This window comes from Danio rerio, chromosome 7 (genome assembly GCF_052040795.2).
Source record: "Danio rerio strain M-AB ecotype USA chromosome 7, GRCz13ab, whole genome shotgun sequence".
Classification (NCBI taxonomy): Eukaryota; Metazoa; Chordata; class Actinopteri; order Cypriniformes; family Danionidae; genus Danio; species Danio rerio.
In genome coordinates this window covers 30,790,449-30,813,965 of record NC_141027.1, presented here as the reverse complement: position 1 = coordinate 30,813,965, position 23,517 = coordinate 30,790,449, and the positions used below count along the sequence as shown (strand labels likewise).

Genomic DNA, 23,517 nt, shown 5'->3' with positions numbered 1-23,517 from the left:
ACTACTATAACGTCTCAACAAGCCAAATTCTTAAAGAGACAGCAACATCACCACCTGTATGATGATGCTGTCACTCTGCATGGTTCTTTTTCTACATCCCATAAACTATAGGGTCTTAAACAGTAAGCAAAGACCAGTATTTACATTTTTAATGATTAAAATTACATTCAATTATAAATTAAATTATTAACATTTTTGAGAAATTTAAATACATGAAAAAAAATTTAATTATTAAAATATTTAATTCAATCAATTTATTTATTTATTATATTTTTAAATTATGTATTTTAGTATTAATGTTTAGTATTAATACATTTAAATTAGTGTTATATAGTGTCTTGACCTTATCATGAGCTGAGGGTACAATTTTGTTCCTATAGGGAAACAAAATATATAATTGTACCTTTAAAGGTGCCAAATTGGTCCTTTACGGTACAATTTTGTATCCAAATGTGCTATAAAAGGTACAAAAATGTACCTTTCAAACCTAAATCTGGACATTTGTACCTTTATAGCCCATTTGGGTACAAAATTGTACCCTAAGGACCAATATGGGACCTTTAAAGGTACAATTTTATATTTTGTTCCCTCTAGGAACAAAATTGTACCCTCATTGTACCTTTTTTTCTCAGAGTGTAGAAATTCTTGAAGATTCTAAATATCCTTGCACTTGCCCAGTTATTGTTTCTGACTGATGTCAAAATTGTATTCTGAGCTTCGTTGAGAAGGGTGACGATGAGAAATAAAACATAAAAACACAATAAAAATGCAATATAGGCTCGGCTCAGGTAAAAATAATGTCACTGAAGAGGAACCAGAATGAAGAAGATCAGAGAGAGAGACTCACCGCTCCTGACAGAACCCAGCACAGCAATCCCTCTGGTTCCAGCTGAACACACAATACACATTTAACAAGATCCCACACCAGCACTCCTCTAAACTTATTTAACTGACCGAAATCTTAGAACATTTGTTAACATTCTCAGTTTAACATCAACTCAACCCACAAAGTGTACGTGAGATTTGTATAAAAAAGCACTGACTATTTTAAGACATTGTTTCGGAACTAATTGCAATAATTTTAAGGAATTAAACATTAATTTAATTCTCTTAAAAAGTAAATAATTATATGAACATCACATTTGGGTCACATCACCCCTGCTAACATGACCAAATTTCTGACGTGGAAAATGACGAATTTCAAATTCAAAAGTAAAAATATCATAATAAAGGAAGACGGGGAAAATATTTAATTAGGTATCATGTGGGCCCTCTATTATTATACCTAATAATAATTAAAATATTTTCAGTGTTTATTACCATTTAACAAGAACTGCACTGTACATACAGCTCGTGCTGCGCTACTTGACTTAACGCTGATTATATCAATTATTGTTTACATTTAAATGACCCTGTCACCACGGCAACTTGACTGCGGTCAAGCCAGCCGCGGTTCGGAAAAACACAGTCAAGCCAGCCGCGCTTTATATTTCGGTGCGCGCGTATTATTATCATTACGGTAATGTCAGCAGCCACACAGAGAGCGCTCCACAGAGCACCCCTTTCGCCCAGAACAGAGAGATAACAACGAAATATAAGTTTATCCCCCTTTCCTCCCACGTATGCTTTATTAAACAATTTATTAGCTTTTTTTGACTGTTGTTATTTTAAGTTTCTGGGCTTACCTTTAATTTCCTCAAGTTTATCTTTTTGCTTCAAATGATTTTATAGCAGATCAAACGGACAGAATAAATATACGATTTCTAAATACACAGAATGCGTTTCTACTTCTCCTAGCCAACTACAGTACATTGCAAGTAAGGTTAAATGCAATTTTATACAACGTGGCTAACCTCAGAAAGTGAAAACAATCATAAAGTAGTCCAACAAAACATTATTTGAATTACAAATTTATGTTTATTTCATTTAAAGGGGATTTAAAAGGTTATGCTTCTTTCAGTATATGGGATATGGGGCATTATTACACTTTAGATGACTGTAAAGACCTGATTATTTGTTATAAGTAGAATAGAACAACAATAAGATCTGATGCAGGAAGTCAAATACTAAGCATACATCATATGAAGCCTGTTTTACTGCAGCATTTTGGAGAAATGTACCATTAACACACTTTGAAGTGCTATAAAGAAATAAGTAGTAAAAAAACAAAGTTTGGTTCTGATACAGGATGTACATGAATACCTCATGTAAAAGACCTCATTTAGGTGAGCAGAAGAAAACAATGGACAGGACATCCAATATTATATGCATACCTCATAATAACTTACTGCAGCATTTTGGAGAAATGTGCTATTATTGAGCTATAAAGTCTTTAAAGTGCTATAAATACATTGTTTGACATAAGTTAAATAAAAGACTGATCTGGTTTGATACTGGATGTCCCATGCTATATGCATATATACTACATCTGAATACTTTTTACTTCAGCAATTTGGAAAAAAATTGCTCATTTAAAATATGTAGAAAAAAACAATAGTCAGGTCTGATACAGGACATCACATTCTAAACTTCAAATAAAGACTTGTTACTGCAGTGTTTTGGAGAAATTGGGTATTAACATTACTCAGTGTTATAAAGACCCAATTTCCAATAAGTAGACAAAAACAATGATCAGTTCCTGTACAGAACATCCCATGCTATATGTGTACTTCATATGAAATCTTTTTACTGCACTGTTTTGGAGAAACAGGCTAATAACCTAATAAAAAGTGCTATAAAGACTACATTTCAAATAAGTAGGAAAAAACAATGGTCAGTTCTTATACAGGACATACCATACTATATCTGTACTACACAAGAAAACTTTTAACTACAGTGTTTTGGAGGAACAGGGTATTAACATATTTTAAAGTGCTATAAAAAACCCAATTCAAATAAGTAGAAAAAAACAATGGTCAGTTCTTATACAGGACATCCCATACTATATGTGTACTTCACATTAAATCTTCTTACTGCACTGTTTTAGAGAAATTGTATATTAATATGATTTAAAGTGTTATAAGGACCCTATTTCTAATAAGTAGAAAAATAACAATGGTCAGTTCTTACACAGGACATCCCATACTATGTGTGGACTTCACATGAAACCTTATTACTGCAGTGTTTTGGAGAAATTGATTAATATTACATTTCAAAGTGTTATAAAGACCCCAATTTAAATAAGTAGAAAAAAACAATGGTCAGTTATTGTACAGGACATCCCATACTATATCTCTACTTTACATGAAACCTATTTACCGCAGCATTTTAGAGAAATGGGGTATTAACATAAAATAAAGTGCTATAAAGACCCCATTTCAAATAAGTAGAAAAAAATAATGGTCAGTTCTTATACAGGACATCCCATACTATGTGTGAACTTCACATGAAACCTTATTACTGCAGTGTTTTGGAGAAATTGTATATTATTATATTTCAAAGTGTTATAAAGACCCCAATTTAAATAAGTAGAAAAAAACAATGGTCAGTTCTTATACAGGACATCCCATACTATATATGTACTTCACATGAAAGCTTTTTACTGCAGCATTTTAAAGAGACGGGGTATTAACATAATATAAAATACTATAAAGACCGCATTTTAAAAAAAGTAGAAAAAAACAATGGTCAGTTCTTACACAGGACATCCCATACTATATATGTACATCACATGAAACCTTTTTACTGCAGCATTTTAAAGAGACGGGGTATTAACATAATATAAAATACTATAAAGACCGCATTTTAAATAAGTAGAAAAAAAACAATGGTCAGTTCTTACACAGGACATCCCATACTATGTGTGGACTTCACATGAAACCTCCAACGTTTTGGAGAAACAGGGTATTAACATATTATAAAGTACTATAAAGACCGCATTTCAAATAAGTAGAAAAAAACAATGGCCAGTTCTTATACAGTACATCCCATAAAACCTTATTACTGCAGTGTTTTGGAGAAATTGTATAATATTATATTTCAAAGTGTTATAAAGACCCCAATTTAAATAAGTAGAAAAAAAGAATGGTCAGTTAATATACATGACATCCCATACTATATCTGTACTTCACATGAAACCTATTTACTGCAGCATTTTAGAGAAATGGGGTATTAAGATAATATAAAGTGCTATAAAGACCCCATTTCAAATAAGTATAAAAAAACAATGGTCAGTTTTTGTACAAGACATTCCATATTATGTGTGTACATCACATGAAACATTCTTACTGCACTGTTTTGGAGAAATGAGGTATTAACATAACATAAAGTTGCATAAAAACCCCATTTCAAATAAGTAGAAAACACAATTGTCAGTTGTTATACAGTACATCCCAGACTATATGTGTACTTCACATGAAACCTTTTTACTGCAGCATTTTGGAGAAACAGGGTATTACATAGAAAAAGTACTATAAATATCCCCTTTCAAATAAGTAGAAAAAAAACAATGGTCAGATCTTATTCAGGACATCCTAATCTATGTGTTTACTTCACATAAAAGCTTTTTACTGCAGCATTTTAAAGAAACAGGGTATTAACATAATATAAAGTACTATAAAGAGTTTATTTTAAATAGGTAGAAAAAAACAATGGTCAGTTCTTATACAGGACAATTCATACTATGTGTGTACCTCACATTAAACCTTCTTACTGCACTGTTTTGGAGAAATGGGGTATTAATATGATTTAAAGTGTTATAAGGACCCTATTTCTAATAAGTAGAAAAAAACAATGGTCAGTTCTTATATAGGACATCCCATACTCTATGTGTACTTCACATGAAACCTTTTTACTGCAGCATTTTTCAGACATGGGGTATTAACATATTATAAAGTGCTATAAAGACCCCATTTCTAATAAGTAGAAAAAAACAATAGTCAGTTCTTATACAGGACATCCCATACTATATATATACTTCACATGAAACCTTTTTACTGCAGCATTTTAAAGAGACATGGTATTAACATAATAAAAAATACTATAAAGACCCCATTTTTAATAAGTAGAAAAAAATAATGGTCAGTTCTTATACAGGACATCCCATACTATGTGTGAACTTCACATGAAACCTTGTTACTGCAGTGTTTTGGAGAAATTGTATATTATTATATTTCAAAGTGTTATAAAGACCCCAATTTAAATAAGTAGAAAAAAACAATGGTCAGTTCTTATACAGGACATCCCATACTATATATGTACTTCACATGAAAGCTTTTTACTGCAGCATTTTAAAGAGACGGGGTATTAACATAATATAAAATACTATAAAGACCGCATTTTAAAAAAAGTAGAAAAAAACAATGGTCAGTTCTTACACAGGACATCCCATACCATATATGTACGTCACATGAAACCTTTTTACTGCAGCATTTTAAAGAGACGGGGTATTAACATAATATAAAATACTATAAAGACCGCATTTTAAATAAGTAGAAAAAAACAATGGTCAGTTCTTACACAGGACATCCCATACTATGTGTGGACTTCACATGAAACCTTATTACTGCAGTGTTTTGGAGAAATTGATTAATATTACATTTCAAAGTGTTATAAAGACCCCAATTTAAATAAGTAGAAAAAAACAATGGTCAGTTATTGTACAGGACATCCCATACTATATCTCTACTTTACATGAAACCTATTTACTGCAGCATTTTAGAGAAATGGGGTATTAACATAAAATAAAGTGCTATAAAGACCCCATTTCAAATAAGTAGAAAAAAAAATGGTCAGTTCTTATACAGGACATCCCATACTATGTGTGAACTTCACATGAAACCTTATTACTGCAGTGTTTTGGAGAAATTGTATATTATTATATTTCAAAGTGTTATAAAGACCCCAATTTAAATAAGTAGAAAAAAACAATGGTCAGTTCTTATACAGGACATCCCATACTATATATGTACTTCACATGAAAGCTTTTTACTGCAGCATTTTAAAGAGACGGGGTATTAACATAATATAAAATACTATAAAGACCGCATTTTAAAAAAAGTAGAAAAAAACAATGGTCAGTTCTTACACAGGACATCCCATACTATATATGTACATCACATGAAACCTTTTTACTGCAGCATTTTAAAGAGACGGGGTATTAACATAATATAAAATACTATAAAGACCGCATTTTAAATAAGTAGAAAAAAACAATGGTCAGTTCTTACACAGGACATCCCATACTATGTGTGGACTTCACATGAAACCTTATTACTGCAGTGTTTTGGAGAAATTGATTAATATTACATTTCAAAGTGTTATAAAGACCCCAATTTAAATAAGTAGAAAAAAACAATGGTCAGTTATTGTACAGGACATTCCATACTATATCTCTACTTTACATGAAACCTATTTACTGCAGCATTTTAGAGAAATGGGGTATTAACATAAAATAAAGTGCTATAAAGACCCCATTTCAATTAAGTAGAAAAAAACAATGGTCAGTTCTTATACAGGACATCCCATACTATATATGTACTTCACATGAAACCTTTTTACTGCAGCATTTTAAAGAGACGGGGTATTAACAAAATATAAAATACTATAAAGACCGCATTTTAAATAAGTAGAAAAAACCATGGTCAGTTCTTACACAGGACATCCCATACTATGTGTGGACTTCACATGAAACCTTATTACTGCAGTGTTTTGGAGAAATTGATTAATATTACATTTCAAAGTGTTATAAAGACCCCAATTTAAATAAGTAGAAAAAAACAATGGTCAGTTATTGTACAGGACATCCCATACTATATCTCTACTTTACATGAAACCTATTTACTGCAGCATTTTTGAGAAATGGGGTATTAACATAAAATAAAGTGCTATAAAGACCCCATTTCAAATAAGTAGAAAAAAACAATGGTCAGTTCTTATACCGGACATCCCATACTATATATGTACTTCACATGAAACCTTTTTACTGCAGCATTTTAAAGAGACGGGGTATTAACAAAATATAAAATACTATAAAGACCGCATTTTAAATAAGTAGAAAAAAACAATGGTCAGTTCTTATACAGGACATCCCATACTATATATGTACTTCACGAGAAACCTTTTTACTGCAGCATTTTAAAGAGACGGGGTATTAACATAATATAAAATAATATAAAGACCGCATTTTAAATAAGTAGAAAAAAACAATGGTCAGTTCTTACACAGGACATCCCATACTATGTGTGGACTTTACATGAAACCTTTTTACTAAAGCGTTTTGGAGAAACAGGGTATTAACATATTATAAAGTACTATAAAGACCGCATTTCAAATAAGTAGAAAAAAACAATGGCCAGTTCTTATACAGTACATCCCATAAAACCTTATTACTGCAGTGTTTTGGAGAAATTGTATAATATTATATTTCAAAGTGTTATAAAGACCCCAATTTAAATAAGTAGAAAAAAACAATGTTCAGTTAATATACATGACATCCCATACTATATCTGTACTTCACATGAAACCTATTTACTGCAGCATTTTAGAGAAATGGGGTATTAAGATAATATAAAGTGCTATAAAGACCCCATTTCAAATAAGTAGAAAAAAACAATGGTCAGTTTTTGTACAAGACATTCCATATTTTGTGTGTACATCACATGAAACATTCTTACTGCACTGTTTTGGAGAAATGAGGTATTAACATAACATAAAGTTGTATAAAAACCCCATTTCAAATAAGTAGAAAAAAACAATGGTCAGATCTTATACAGGACATGCTAATCTATGTGTGTACTTCACATGAAATCTTTATGCTGCAGCATTTTAAAGAAACAGGATATTAACATAATATAAAGTACTATAAAAACCGCATTTTAAATAAGAAGGAAAAAACATTTGTCAGTTGTTATACAGGACATCCCATACTATATGTGTACCTCACATGAAAACTTCTTACTGCACTGTTTTGGAGAAGCGGGGTATTAACATCATAATATAAAGTGATATAAAAACCCCATTTCAAATAAGTAGAAAAAACAATTGTCAGTTTTTATACAGGACATCCCATACTATATGTGTACTTCACATGAAACCTTTTTACTGCAGCATTTTGGAGAAACAGGGTATTACATAGAAAAAGTACTATAAATACCCCCTTTCAAATAAGTAGAAAAAAAAATGGTCAGATCTTATACAGGACATCCTAATCTATGTGTGTACTTCACATAAAAGCTTTTTACTGCAGCATTTTAAAGAAACGGGGTATTAACATAATATAAAGTACTATAAAGAGTTTATTTTAAATAAGTAGAAAAAAACAATGGTCAGTTCTTATACAGGACATGTCATACTATATGTGCACTTCACTAGAAACATTTCTACTGCAGCGTTTTTGGGAAACAGGGTATTAACATATGATAAAGTGCTATAAAGAGCCCATTTCCAATAAGTAGAAAAAACAATGGTCAGTTCTTACATAGGACATCCCATACTATGTACTTGACATAAACCTTTCTTACTGCACTGTTTTGGAGAAATGGGGTATTAACATAATATAAAGTACTATAAAGACCCCATTTCCAATAAGTAGAAAGAAACAATGGTCAGTTCTTATTCAGGACATCCCATACTTTTTGTGTACTTCACATAAAAACTTTTTACTGCACTGTTTTGGAGAATTGAGGTAATAACCTAATATAAAGTGCTATAAAGACCGCATTTCAAAAAAGTAGAAAAAAACAATAGTCAGTTCTTATACAGGACATACCATACTATATGTGTACTTCACATGAAACCTTTTTACTGCAGCATTTTGGAGAAAGGGGGTATTAACATGATATAAAGTGCTTTAAAGACCCCATTTCAAATAAGTAGAAAAAGACAATGGTCAGTTCTTATACATGACATACCATACTATATCTGTACTTCACATGAAACCTATTTACTGCAGCGTTTTGGAGAAAGGGGGTATTAACCTAATATAAAGTGCTATAAAGACCGCATTTCAAATAAGTAGAAAAAAACAATGGTCAGTTCTTATACAGGACATACCATACTATATGTGTACTTCACATGAAACCTTTTTACTGCAGCATTTTGGAGAAAGGGGGTATTAACATAATATTAAGTGCTTTAAAGACCCCATTTCAAATAAGTAGAAAAAGACAATGTTCAGTTCTTATACATGACATACCATACTATATATGTACTTCACATGAAACCTTTTTACTGCAGCATTTTGGAGAAACTGGGTATTAAGCCAATATTAAGTGCTTTAAAGACCCCATTTCAAATAAGTAGAAAAAGACAATGGTCAGTTCTTATACAGGACATACCATACTATATGTGTACTTTACATGAAACCTTTTTACTGCAGCATTTTGGAGAAAGGGGGTATTAACATGATATAAAGTGCTATAAAGACCCCATTTCTAATAAGAAGAAAAAAACAATAGTCAGTTCTTATACAGGACATCCCATGCTATATATGTACTTCACATGAAACCTTTTTACTGCAACATTTTAAAGAGACAGGGTATTAACATAAAATAAAATACTATAAAGACTGCATTTTAAATAAGTAGAAAAATAACAATGGTCAGTTCTTATACAGCACATCCCATACTATGTGTGTACTTCACATGAAACCTTTTTACTGCAGCATTTTGGAGAAAGGGGGTATTAACCTAATATAAAGTGCTATAAAGACCCCATTTCAAATAAGTAGGAAAAAGACAATGGTCAGTTCTTATACAGGACATCCCATACTATATCTGTACTTCACATGAAACCTATTTACTGCAGCATTTTGGAGAAATGGGGTATTAACATAATATAAAGTGCTATAAAGACCCCATTTCAAATAAGTAGAAAAAACAATGGTCAGTTCTTGTACAGGACATTCCATACTATGTGTTTACATCACATTAAACATTCTTACAGCACTGCTTTGGAGAAATGAGGTATTAACATAATATAAAGTGGTATAAAAACCCCATTTCAAATAAGTAGAAAAAAACAATGGTCAGTTCTTATACAGGACATCCCATACTATATATGTACTTCACATGAAACCTTATTACTGCAGCATTTTGGAGAAACGGGGTATTTATTGAAAAAAGTACTATAAAGACCCCCTTTCAAATAAGTTGAAAAAAACAATGGTCAGATATTATACAGGACATTCTAATCTATGTGTGTCACACCTGTTGCAGTGCCCTAGTTTGGACACTTGAGGGCACTAGTTTGTTTTGTAGTTTCACTTCATTTCCCATAATCCTTTGTATTACTGATTGTGTTATGTTACAGCTGTTTTGTGTTTGGTAATTTAGTCCTGTCTTTATAAACCCTCTTGTCCTCTGTTTTAGTTGCCTTAGGATTTTGTTAGCTCCTCACATTTGGTATGTTTGTCTGGTCATCTAGTTTTTGTATTTTGATAATTCTTGGATTCCTGTTTTGTGTTTGTTTTCGTTAGCACTCTTTAGCACTCCTACCCTGTTTTTGTATTTACTCGTTTTTGGATTTTTGCCTGTTCTCTTGTTTGGACTAAATTTGCATCCTGCTTTAGTTCTGTTCAAGTTTGGAAACCTTTGTCTTTTGGAAACCTTAGTCTTTGTTATAATAAATTGCTGCACTTGGATTTTTTGCATTTTGTGATCATTCCCCATTTCGTGACAATGTGTGTACTTCAAATAAAAGCTTTTTACTGCAGCATTTTAAAGAAATGAGGTATTAACAAAATATAAAGTACTATAAAGACTTTATTTTAAATAAGTAGAAAAAAACAATGGTCAGGTCTTATACAGGACATTTCATACTATATGTGTACTTCACATTAAACCTTCTTACTGCACTGTTTTGGAGAAATTGTATATTAATATGATTTAAAGTGTTATAAGGACCCTATTTCTAATAAGTAGAAAAAACAATGGTCAGTTCTTATACAGGACATCCTATACTATATCTGTACTTCACATGAAACCTTTTTACTGCACTGTTTTGGAGTAACGGGGTATTAACATACTATAAAGTGATATAAAAACCTAATTTCAAATAAGTAGAAAAAACAATGGTCAGTTCTTTTACATGATATCCTATACCATATGTGTACTTCACAATAAACCATCTTACTGCACTGCTTTGGAGAAATGGGGTATTAATCTAATATAAAGTACTATAAAGACTGCATTTCAAATAAGTAGAAAAAACAGCGGTCAGTTCTTATACAGGACATCCCATGCTATTTATGTACTTCACATGAAACCTTTTTACTGCAGCATTTTAAAGAAACAGGGTATTAACATAATATAAAGTACTATAAAGACCTTATTTCAAATAAATAGAAAAAAAAACAATGGTCAGTTCTTAAACAGGACATCCTAATCTATACGTGTACTTTACATGAAAACTTTTAACTGCAGCATTTTAAAGAAACAGGGGAATTAACATAGTATAAAGTACTATAAGGACCCCATTTTAAATAAGTAGAAAAAAGAATGGTCAATTCTTACATATGACATCCCATACTATATGTGTACTTCACATGAAACCTTTTTACTGCAGCATTTTTCAGAGATAGGGTATTAATATAATTTAAAGTACTATAAAGACTGAATTTTAAAAAAGTAGAAAAAAACAATGGTCAGATCTAATACAGGACATCCCATACCATATGTGTACTTCACATGAAACCTTTTTACTGTACCGTTTTGGGGAAACGGGGTAATAACCTAATATAAAGTGCTATAAAGACCACATTTAAAATAAGTAGAAAAAAACAATGGTCAGTTCTTGTACAGGACATCCCATACTATACCTGTACTTCACATAAAACCTATTTACTGCAGCACTTTGGAGAAATGGGGAATTAACATAATATAAAGTGCTATAAGGACCCCATTTCAAATAAGTAGAAAAAAAACAATGGTCAGTTCTTATACAGGACATCTCATACTATACGTGTACTTCACATTAAACCTTCTTACTGCACTGTTTTGGAGTAATGGGGTATTAACATACTATAAAGTGATATAAAAACCTCATTTCAAATAAGTAGAAAAAACAATGGTCAGTTCTTTTACAGGACATCCTATACTTTGTGTACTTAACATGAAACCTTTTTACTGCAGCATTTAAAGAAAATCGGGTATTAACATATTATAAAGTGCTATAAAGACCGCATTTCAAATAAGTAGAAAAAAACATTGGTCAGTTCTAAAACAGGACATGCCATACTATATGCGTCTTCGACATAAAAACTTCTCACTGCACTGTTTAGAAGAAATGGGATATTTGCATAATATAAGGTGATATAAAAACCCAATTTTAAATAAGTAAAAAAGAAAACATTGGTCAGTTCTTATTCAGGACATCCTATACTATATATGTACTTCACATGAAACCTTTTTACTGCAGCATTTTAAAGAAACGGGGTATTAACCTAATATAAAGTGCTATAAAGACCACATTTCAAATAAGTAGAAAAAAATAATGGTTAGTTCTTATACAGGACATCCCATACTATATGTGCACTTCACAAAAAGCCTTTTTACTGCATCATTTGGAGAAACGGGGTTTTAACATATAAAGTTCTATAAAAAACCCATTTTTAATAAGTAGAAAGAAACAATGGTCAGTTCTTATACAGGACATCCCATACTATGTGTGTACTTCACATGAAACCTTTTTACTGCACTGTTTTGGAGAAATGGGGTATTAACATAATAATATAAAGTAATATAAAAACCCCATTTCAAATAAGTAGAAAAAACAATGGTCAGTTCTTATACAGGACATCCTATACTTTCTGCACTTGACATGAAACCTTTTTAATGCAGCGTTTTGGAGAAATTGGGTATTCAAATATTATAAAGTGCTATAAAGACCGCATTTCAAATAATTAGAAAAAAAACAGTGGTCAGTTCTTATTCAGGACATCCCATACTATGTGTGTACTTGACCTGAAACCTTTTTACTCCAGTGTTTTGGAAAAATTAGGTATTAACATATTATAAAGTGTTATAAAGACCCCAATTCAAATAAGTTGAAAAAAAAAAACAATGTCAGTTCTTATACATGACATCCCATACTATATCTGTACTTCACATGGAACCTTTTTACTGAACAATTGGGTATTATTATAATTCAAAATGTTATAAAGACCCCATTTCTAAAAAGTATTAAAAAAACAATGATTAGTTATTGTACAGGACTTCCCATACTAAATGTGTACTTCAAATAAAAACCTTATTACAGCAGGGTTTTTGAGAAATGAGGTTTAACATAATTTAAAGTGTTTCAAAGACCCAATTTCTTGTAAGTAGAAGAAAACAATGGTCAGCTCTTATGCAGGACATCCTATATTATAAGCATACTTCACATGAACACTTGTTACTTCAGTTTTTTGGAGAATTGGGCCATTAACATAATATAAAATGCTTTATGTTTTTGTACAGGACGTCCCTCACTGTATGCATAATTTACATGAAACCATCCTACTGCGGCATTTTGTCTTTATAGAACTTCATATTATGTTAGTGCCCCATTTCTCTAAAATGTAGTAGTAAGAAGGCTTCATATGATGTATGCAAATTTTATGAGATGTCCTCTACAAAACTATTTTTGTATTCTACTTCTCAAAAATGGGGTCTTTAAAACACTTGAATTTTGTTATTTCCCAATTTCTCCAAAATTATTTGGTGAGAAGTCTTCACATGAAGTATGTGTATAGTATAGGACGCCCTGTATAAAAACTGGCAATTGTTTTCTTCTACTTATTAGAAATTGGGTCTTTATAGCACTTTGTAATATGTTAATATCCCATTTCTCGAAAATGCTGCAGTAAGAATGTTCCATGTGAAGTACGCATATAGTATGGGATGTCCTATATAAGAACTGACCAATGTTTTTTTCTACTTATTTGACATACGGTCTTTGTAGCACTTTATAATAGGTTAATACCCCATTTCTTCAAAATGCTGCAATAAAAAGGTTTCATGTGAAGTACACACATAGTATGGGATGTCCTATATATGAACTGACCATTGTTTTTTCTACTTATTTGAAATGGGGTCTTTATAGCACTTTGTAATATGTTAATACCCTGTTTCTCCAAAACACTGAAGTAAAAAGGCTTTATGTGAAGTACCCATATAGTATGGAATATCCTGTATAAGAACTGACTATTGTTGTCTTCTACTTATTTAAACTGTGGTCTTTATAGCACTTTATAATGGGTTAATACCCCATTTCTCCAAAATGCTGCAGTAAAAAGGTTTCATGTGATACACATATAGTTACATATATAGTATTGGATGTCCTATATAAGAATCAACCATTAATTTTTTTCTACTTATTTAAAATGCGGTCTTTATAGTACTTTATATTATGTTAATACCCCGTTTCTTTAAAATGCTGCAGTAAAAAGATTGTATGTGAAGTACACACATAGTATGGGATGTCCTGTATGAGAACTGACAATTGTTTTTTTCTACTTGAAATGCGGTCTTTATAGCACTTTATATTAGATCTATACCCCATTTCCCCAAAGCAGTGCAGTTAGAAGGTTTAGTGTGAAGTAGACATATAGTATAGGATGTCCTGTATAAGAATTGACCATTGTTTTTTCTACTTAAACAATAATACTGACCATTGTTTTTTTCTACTTATTTGAAATGGGGTGTTTATAGTACTTTATATTATGTTAACAGCCAGTTTCTTTAAATTGCTGCAGTAAAAAGGTTTCATGTGAAGTACATAAATAGTATGGGATGTCCTGTATAAGAACTGACCATTGTTTTTTCTACTTATTTTTTAATGAGGTTTTTATATCACTTTATATTATGTTAATACCCCATTTCTTTAAAATGCTGCAGTAAAAAGGTTCATGTGAAGTACACATATACTATGAAATATCCTGTACAAGAACTGACCAATGTTTTTTTCTACTTATTTAAAATGCTGTGTTTATATTATGTTAATACCCAATTTCTTTAAAATGCTGGAGTAAAAAAGTTTTATGTGAAGTAGATATATAGTATGGGATGTCCTGTATAAGAACTGACCATTGTTTTTTCTACTTATTTGAAATGGGGTTTTTATATCACTTTATATTATCAAGTTAATACCCCGCTTCTCCAAAACAGTGCAGTAAGAAGTTTTCATGTGAAGTACACATATAGTATGGGATGTCCTGTATAACAACTGACAATTGTTTTTTTCTACCTATTTAAAATGCGGTCTTTAAAGTACTTTATATTATATTAATAGCCCATTTCTTTAAAATGCTACAGTAAAAAGGTTTCATGTGAAGTACACATATAGTATGGGATGTCCTATGTAAGAACTGACCATTGATTTTTTCCACTTAATTGAAATAGGGTCTTATTAGTACTTTTTTCTATTTTAATACCAGTTTCTCCAAAACAGTGCAGTAAGAAGGTTTAATGTGAAGTACACGTATAGTATGAAATGTCCTATATAAGAACAGATCATTGTTTTTTTCTACTTATTTAAAATGGGGTTTTTATAGTACTTTATATTATGTTAAATCCCCCGTTTCTTTAAAATGCTGCAGTAAAAAGTTTTCATGTGAAGTACATATATAGTATGGGATGTCCTGTATAAGATTTGACCATTGTTTTTTTTTACTTATTTAAAATGCGGTCTTTTTAGTACTTTATACGTTTACATTTAGTCATTTAGCAGACGCTTTTATCCAAAGCGACTTACAAATGAGGACAAGGAAGCAATTTACACAACTGTTAGAGCAACAATGAATAAGTGCTGTAGGCAAGTTTCAGGTGTGTAAAGAGTGTGAGAAGCAAAACATTAGTATTTTTTTAATAGTTAGTGGGGGAGTCAGAGAGGTAGTTGCATATTAGTAAGGAAAGTGGAGACTAAATTGTTATATTAAGTTATATTATATTATGTTAATACCCCATTTCTTTAAAATGCTGCAGTAAAAAGGTTTCATGTGAAGTAAATTTATAGTATGGGATGTACTGTATAAGAACTGGCCATTGTTTTTTTCTACTTATTTGAAATGCGGTCTTTATAGTACTTTATAATATATTAATACCCTGTTTCTCCAAAATGCTTTAGTAAAAAGGTTTCATGTGAAGTACACATAAAGTATGCGATGTCCTGTATAAGAACTGACTATTGTTTTTTTCTACTTATTTGAAATGGGGTCTTTATAGCACTTTATATTATGTTAATACCCTGTTTCTCCAAAATGCTGCAGTAAAAAGGTTTCATGTGAAGTACACATATAGTATGGTATGTCCTGTATAAGAACTGACTATTGTTTTTTTCTACTTATTTGAAATGCGGTCTTTATAGCACTTTATATTAGGTTATTACCCCTTTTCTCCAAAAGAGTGCAGTAAAAAGTTTTTATGTGAAGTACACATATAGTATGGGATGTCCTGAATAAGAACTGACCATTGTTTCTTTCTACTTATTGGAAATGGGATCTTTATAGTGCTTTATATTATGTTAATACCCCATTTCTCCAAAACAGTGCTGTAGGAAATTTTCATGTCAAGTACATAGTATGGAATGTCCTATGTAAGAACTGACCATTGCTTTTTTCTACTTATTGGAAATTGGCTCTTTATAGCACTTTATCATATGTTAATACCCTGTTTCCCAAAAACGCTGCAGTAAAAATGTTTCATGTGAAGTGCACATATAGTATGGTATGTCCTGTATAAGAACTGACCATTGTTTTTTTCTACTTATTTGAAATGGGGTCTTTATAGCACTTTATATAATGTTAATACCCCCTTTCTCCAAAATGCTGCAGTAAAAAGGTTTCATGTGAAGTACACATATAGTATGGTATGTCCGGTATAAGAACTGACCATTGTTTTTTTCTACTTATTTGAAATAGGGTCTTTATAGCACTTTATATTGGCTTAATACCTCGTTTCTCCAAAATGCTGCAGTAAAAAGGTTTCATGTGAAGTACATATATAGTATGGTATGTCATGTATAAGAACTGACCATTGTTTTTTTCTACTTATTTGAAATGGGGTCTTTATAGCACTTTATATTATGTTAATATGCCGTTTCTTTAAAATGCTGCAGTAAATAGGTTTCATGTGAAGTACAGATATAGTATGGGATGTCCTGTATAAGAACTGACCATTGTTTTTTTCTACTTATTTGAAATGCGGTCTTTATAGCACTTTATATTATGTTAATACCCCCTTTCTCCAAAACGCTGCAGTAAATAGGTTTCATGTGAAGTACAGATATAGTATGGGATGTCCTGTATAAGAACTGACCATTGTCTTTTTCCTACTTATTTGAAATGGGGTCTTTATAGCACTTTATATTATGTTAATACCCCCTTTCTCCAAAATGCTGCAGTAAAAAGGTTTCATGTGAAGTACACATATAGTATGGTATGTCCTGTATAAGAACTGACTATTGTTTTTTTCAACTTATTTGAAATGCGGTCTTTATAGCACTTTATATTAGGTTATTACCCCGTTTCTCCAAAACAGTGCTGTAAAAAGTTTTTATGTGAAGTACACATATAGTATGGGATGTCCTGAATGAGAACTGACCATTGTTTCTTTCTACTTATTGGAAATGGGGTCTTTATAGCACTTTATATTATGTTAATACCCCCTTTCTCCAAAATGCTGCAGTAAAAAGGTTTCATGTGAAGTACACATATAGTATGCTATGTCCTGTATAAGAACTGACTATTGTTTTTTTCTACTTATTTGAAATGCGGTCTTTATAGCACTTTATATTAGGTTATTACCCCGTTTCTACAAAACAGTGCAGTAAAAAGTTTTTATGTGAAGTACACATATAGTATGGGATGTCCTGAATGAGAACTGACCATTGTTTCTTTCTACTTATTGGAAATGGGGTCTTTATAGCACTTTATATTATGTTAATACCCCCTTTCTCCAAAATGCTGCAGTAAAAAGGTTTCATGTGAAGTACACATATAGTATGCTATGTTCTGTATAAGAACTGACTATTGTTTTTTTCTACTTATTTGAAATGCGGTCCTTATAGCACTTTATATTAGGTTATTACCCCGTTTCTACAAAACAGTGCAGTAAAAAGTTTTTATGTGAAGTACACATATAGTATGGGATGTCCTGAATAAGAACTGACCATTGTTTCTTTCTACTTATTGGAAATGGGGTCTTTATAGTACTTTATATTATGTTAATACCCCATTTCTCCAAAACAGTGCAATAAGAAAGTTTCATGTCAAGTACATAGTATGGGATGTCCTATGTAAGAACTGACCATTGTTTTTTTCTACTTATTGGAAATGGGCTCTTTATAGCACTTTATCATATGTTAATACCCTGTTTCCCAAAAACGCTGCAGTAAAAATGTTTCATGTGAAGTGCACATATAGTATGGGATGTCCTGTATAAGAACTGACCATTGTTTTTTTCTACTTATTTGAAATGGGCTCTTTATAGCACTTTATATTATGTTAATACCCCCTTTCTCCAAAATGCTGCAGTAAAAAGGTTTCATGTGAAGTACTTATATAGTATGGTATGTCCTGTATAAGAACTGACCATTGTTTTTTTCTACTTATTTGAAATAGGGTCTTTATAGCACTTTATATTGGCTTAATACCCCGTTTCTCCAAAATGCTGCAGTAAAAAGGTTTCATGTGAAGTACATATATAGTATAGTATGTCATGTATAAGAACTGACCATTGTCTTTTTCTACTTATTTGAAATGGGGTCTTTAAAGCACTTTATATTATGTTAATACCCCAATTTTCCAAAATGCTGCAATAAAAAGGTTTCATGTGAAGTACACATATAGTATGGTATGTCCTGTATAAGAACTGACCATTGTTTTTTTCTACTTATTTGAAATGCGGTCTTTATAGCAATTTATATTATGTTAATACCCCCTTTCTCCAAAACGCTGCAGTAAATAGGTTTCATGTGAAGTACAGATATAGTATGGGATGTCCTGTATAAGAACTGACCATTGTCTTTTTCTACTTATTTGAAATGGGGTCTTTATAGCACTTTATATTAGGTTATTACCCCAATTCTCCAAAACAGTGCAGTAAAAAGTTTTTATGTGAAGTACACATAAAGTATGGGATGTCCTGAATAAGAACTGACCATTGTTTCTTTCTACTTATTGGAAATGGGGTCTTTATAGTACTTTATATTATGTTAATACCCCATTTCTCCAAAACAGTGCAGTAAGAAAGTTTCATGTCAAGTACATAGTATGGGATGTCCTATGTAAGAACTGACCATTGTTTTTTTCTACTTATTGGAAATGGGCTCTTTATAGCACTTTATCATTTGTTATTACCCTGTTTCCCAAAAACGCTGCAGTAAAAAGGTTTCATGTGAAGTACACATATAGTATGGTATGTCCTGTATAAGAACTGACCATTGTTTTTTTCTACTTATTTGAAATGCGGTCTTTATAGCACTTTATATTGGCTTAATACCCCGTTTCTCCAAAATGCTGCAGTAAAAAGGTTTCATGTGAAGTACATATATAGTATGGTATGTCATGTATAAGAACTGACCATTGTCTTTTTCTACTTATTTGAAATGGGGTCTTTATAGCACTTTATATTATGTTAATACCCCCTTTCTCCAAAAGTCTGCTGTAAAAAGGTTTCATGTGAAGTACTTATATAGTTTGGTATGTCCTGTATAAGAACTGACCATTGTTTTTTTCTACTTATTTGAAATGCTGTCTTTATAGCACTTTATTTTATGTTAATACCCCCTTTCTCCAAAACGCTGCAGTAAAAAGGTTACCTGTGAAGTACATATATAGTATGGTATGTCCTGTATAAGAACTGACCATTGTCTTTTTCTACTTATTTGAAATGGGGTCTTTATAGCACTTTATATTATGTTAATATCCCCTTTCTCCAAAATGCTGCAGTAAAAAGGTTTCATGTGAAGTACACATATAGTATGGTATGTCCTGTATAAGAACTGACTATTGTTTTTTTCTACTTATTTGAAATGCAGTCTTTATAGTACTTTATATTAGGTTATTACCCCGTTTCTCCAAAACAGTGGAGTAAAAAGTTTTTATGTGAAGTACACATATAGTATGGGATGTCCTGAAGAAGAGCTGACCATTGTTTCTTTCTACTTATTGGAAATGGGGTCTTTATAGCACTTTATATTATGTTAATACCCCATTTCTCCAAAACAGTGCAGTAAGAAAGTTTCATGTCAAGTACTTAGTATGGGATTTCCTATGTAAGAACTGACCATTGTCTTTTTCTACTTATCAAAAATGGGGTCTTTATAACACTTTAAATCGTATTAATATACAATTTCTCCAAAACAGTGCAGTAAGAAGGTTTAATGTGAAGTACACATATAGTATGGTATGTCCTGTATAAGAACTGACTATTGTTTTTTTCTACTTATTTAAAACGGGGTCCTTATATTACTTTATACTATGTTACTTCCCCCGTGTCTTTAAAATGCTGCAGCAAAAAGCTTTCATGTGAAGTACACACAGAGATAAGGGTGTCGTGTATAAGATCTGACCATTGTTTTTCTCTACTTATTTGAAAGGGGGACTTTATAGTACTTTTTTTCTATGTTAACACCCCGTTTCTCTAAAATGCTGCAGTAAAAAGGTTTCATGTGAAGTACATATATAGTATGGGATGTCCTGTATAAGAACCGACCAATGTTTTTTTCTACTTATTAGAAATGGGGTTTTTATATCACTTTATAATAGGTTAATACCCAGTTTCTCCAAAACGCTGCAGTAAAAAAGATTTCATGTGAAGTACACATATAGTATGGGTTGTCCTGAATAAGAACTGACCATTGTTTCTTTCTTCTTAATCGAAATGGGGTCTTTATAACACTTTATATTTTGTTAATGTCCCACTTCTCCAGATTGCTGGAGTAAGAAGTGTTTATATGTAGTATGCATATTGTATGTGATGTTCTGTACAGGAACTGATCATTGTTTTTTGTCTATTTATTGAAAATTGGGTCTTCATAACACTTTGAGTAATGTTAATGCCCAATTTCTCCAAAACGCTGCAGTAACAAGTCTTTATATGAGGTTTAGTATGGGATGTCCTGTATAAGACCTGACTATTGTTTTTTTTCTACATCTTTTAAATGAGCATTTTTTTTCCAAATTGCTGCAGTAAAAAGGATTCATATGTTGTATATATGCATATAGCATGGGACATCTAGTATCAGACCTGATCACTCTTTTATTTAACTTATTTCAAACAATGTATTTATAACACTTTAAAGACTTTATAGCTCATTAATAGCCCATTTCTCCAAAATGCTGCAGTAAGTTATTATGAGGTATGCATATAATATTGGATGTCCTGTCCATAGTTTTCTTCTGTTAACTTAAATGAGGTCTTTCACATGAGGTATGCATGTACATCCATCAGAACCAAACTTTGTTTTTTTTTCTACTTATTTCTTTATAGCACTTTAAAGTGTGTTAATGGTACATTTTTCCAAAATGCTGCAGTAAAACAGGCTTCATATGATGTATGCTTAGTATTTGACTTCCTGCATCTTATTGTTGTTCTATTCTACTTATAACAAATAATAAGGTCTTTACAGTCATCTAAAGTGTAATAATGCCCCATATCCCATATACTGAAAGAAACATAACCTTTTAAATCCCCTTTAAATAAAACCAACATATATTAGTAACTTAAACAATGCTATGTTGGACTACATGATTATTTTCACTTTCTGAGGTTAGGCACGTTGTATAAAATTGCATTTAACCTTATTTGCAATGTACTGTAGTTGGCTAGGAGAAGTAGAAACGCATTCTGTGTATTTAGAAATCGTATATTTATTCTGTCCGTTTGATCTGCTATAAAATCATTTGAAGCAAAAAGATAAACTTGAGGAAATTAAAGGTAAGCCCAGAAACCAATTTCTTAAAATAACAACAGTCAAAAAAGCTAATAAATTGTTTAATAAAGCATACGTGGGAGGAAAGGGGAATAAACTTATATTTCGTTGTCATCTCTCTGTTCTGGGCGAAATGGGTGCTCTGTGGAGCGCTCTCTGTGTGGCTGCTGACATTACCGTAATGATAATAATACGCGCGCACCTAAATATAAAGCGCGGCTGGCTTGACTGTGTTTTTCCGAACCGCGGCTGGCTTGACCGCAGTGCAACACGAGATGGTTTAAAAATCCACACAACTGTCTATAAAGTTATCAATCCTGATCATCGCGCTACAAAACTCTAAACAAATCTCCCTTTGACTGAGTTTTACCTGTTGGTCTACTTTGGGGAATTGTTTTGGAGTTCATGATGACGCTGAGGCGCTCGAGAAGAGCCAGGACTCTCCCTGCTCACCTGAGAGACTTCCAGCTGGAGCGCGTCTCTTCCGTTGAGGAGCGCGCAGCGACGGCTAGGCCGGACACCGGCAGCTGCATGTCGGACACTTCATTGGAGGACAAACACCTGAGGAATGCAGCTGTCCTTCCTGTCCTCCGCCCCGCAGCATCAGTCTCCTCAGTGGGTGAGTGTCCACAGGAGGAGCCGATCTCCATCCACGGCCGGAGTGTGCAAGAATATCAGCACATCTTCCATAGTGTGATGGACTCAACCATGAAGAGACGCCGAGGCCGGTACAACCTTCAGTGGGGCTTGGAGATGAAGCAGCGGCTGTGGGAGAGGCTGGACCGGCCTGTACTGCTGGAGACCGTGCAGGCTGATGGACGTGTGGTCATCACTGAGAGCAAGTCTGGGTCCAGCATCCCTCCTCGGATCATGGTGGACATCAGCAAAGAGCCACTGCCCAAGGAGCCCCGAAGGAAGAAGCCCAGGCACTGAGTCACCATATAGTGCCAGATGAAGGATCAAGGGCACGTATGTACATATTGTATATATTGTATATAGTTCTAGAATAAGTTTGCAACACAACACATTTGACATTTCATTCAAGTTTTGATCACATTGCTGGAGGGTTTTGGTGATTGTCAGTGCTCCTTTGGATGGTTTGCTGGATGTTGGCAGGCGTTTAGCAAGGTTTTAGGCAGTGTCTTGCGCGTTGTTGGTCTCCTCTGAGTGGTTTTTGGCACATTAGTGGTTGTTAGTGTTGGCTGTTGGGTTAGGGTAGGTTAGGGTCCCTCACACGGTTTGCAGCTTGACGTGCTGTGAGGGCTTGTGTGCATCAGTGATGCTGAGAGCTATGCCACTGGTACTTCACAGCTACCGATAGGGTCACCCATAGTGGACAGGTCTCAGCTGAGATGCCCGACCAAGACAAACCACCTGATTCTGGACAGTTGAAGATTGGCCTGGTGCTCCATACAGAAGATGTCATCTGAATCACTGGAAGAATCTTAAGCATTACAGCTTATGTGGAGTTACAGATGGACCAATGCTACTGTTAGCTCTTCTCTGGAATATACACAACAAACACACACACACACACACACACACACACACACACACACACACACACACACACACACACACACACACACAATAATAAAATCTTGCATACATTAAGAATTAAAGATTTATTAAACATTAAATTAATTACCTTAATTTAAAGAATATTGA

The 23,517-nt window shown here is 32.6% G+C and overlaps 1 protein-coding gene across 1 annotated transcript; it reads left to right on the top strand.

Annotated features, from left to right (window-relative positions):
• Window positions 1-1,382: 1,382 nt before the first annotated feature.
• On the top strand, window positions 1,383-23,454 carry LOC147836008 (uncharacterized). Its single transcript, XM_087261340.1, has 2 exons — window positions 1,383-1,437; window positions 22,125-23,454. Exon 2 carries the CDS (start codon window positions 22,255-22,257, stop codon window positions 22,780-22,782), a length of 528 nt encoding a protein of 175 aa, XP_087117466.1. The 5' UTR covers window positions 1,383-1,437; window positions 22,125-22,254; the 3' UTR covers window positions 22,783-23,454.
• The last annotated feature ends 63 nt before the right edge of the window (window positions 23,455-23,517 follow it).

Bases quoted from the DNA above. Each gene is read 5' to 3' on its own strand.
- LOC147836008 (XM_087261340.1), top strand. From the start codon at position 22,255: ATGATGACGCTGAGGCGCTCGAGAAGAGCCAGGACTCTCCCTGCTCAC.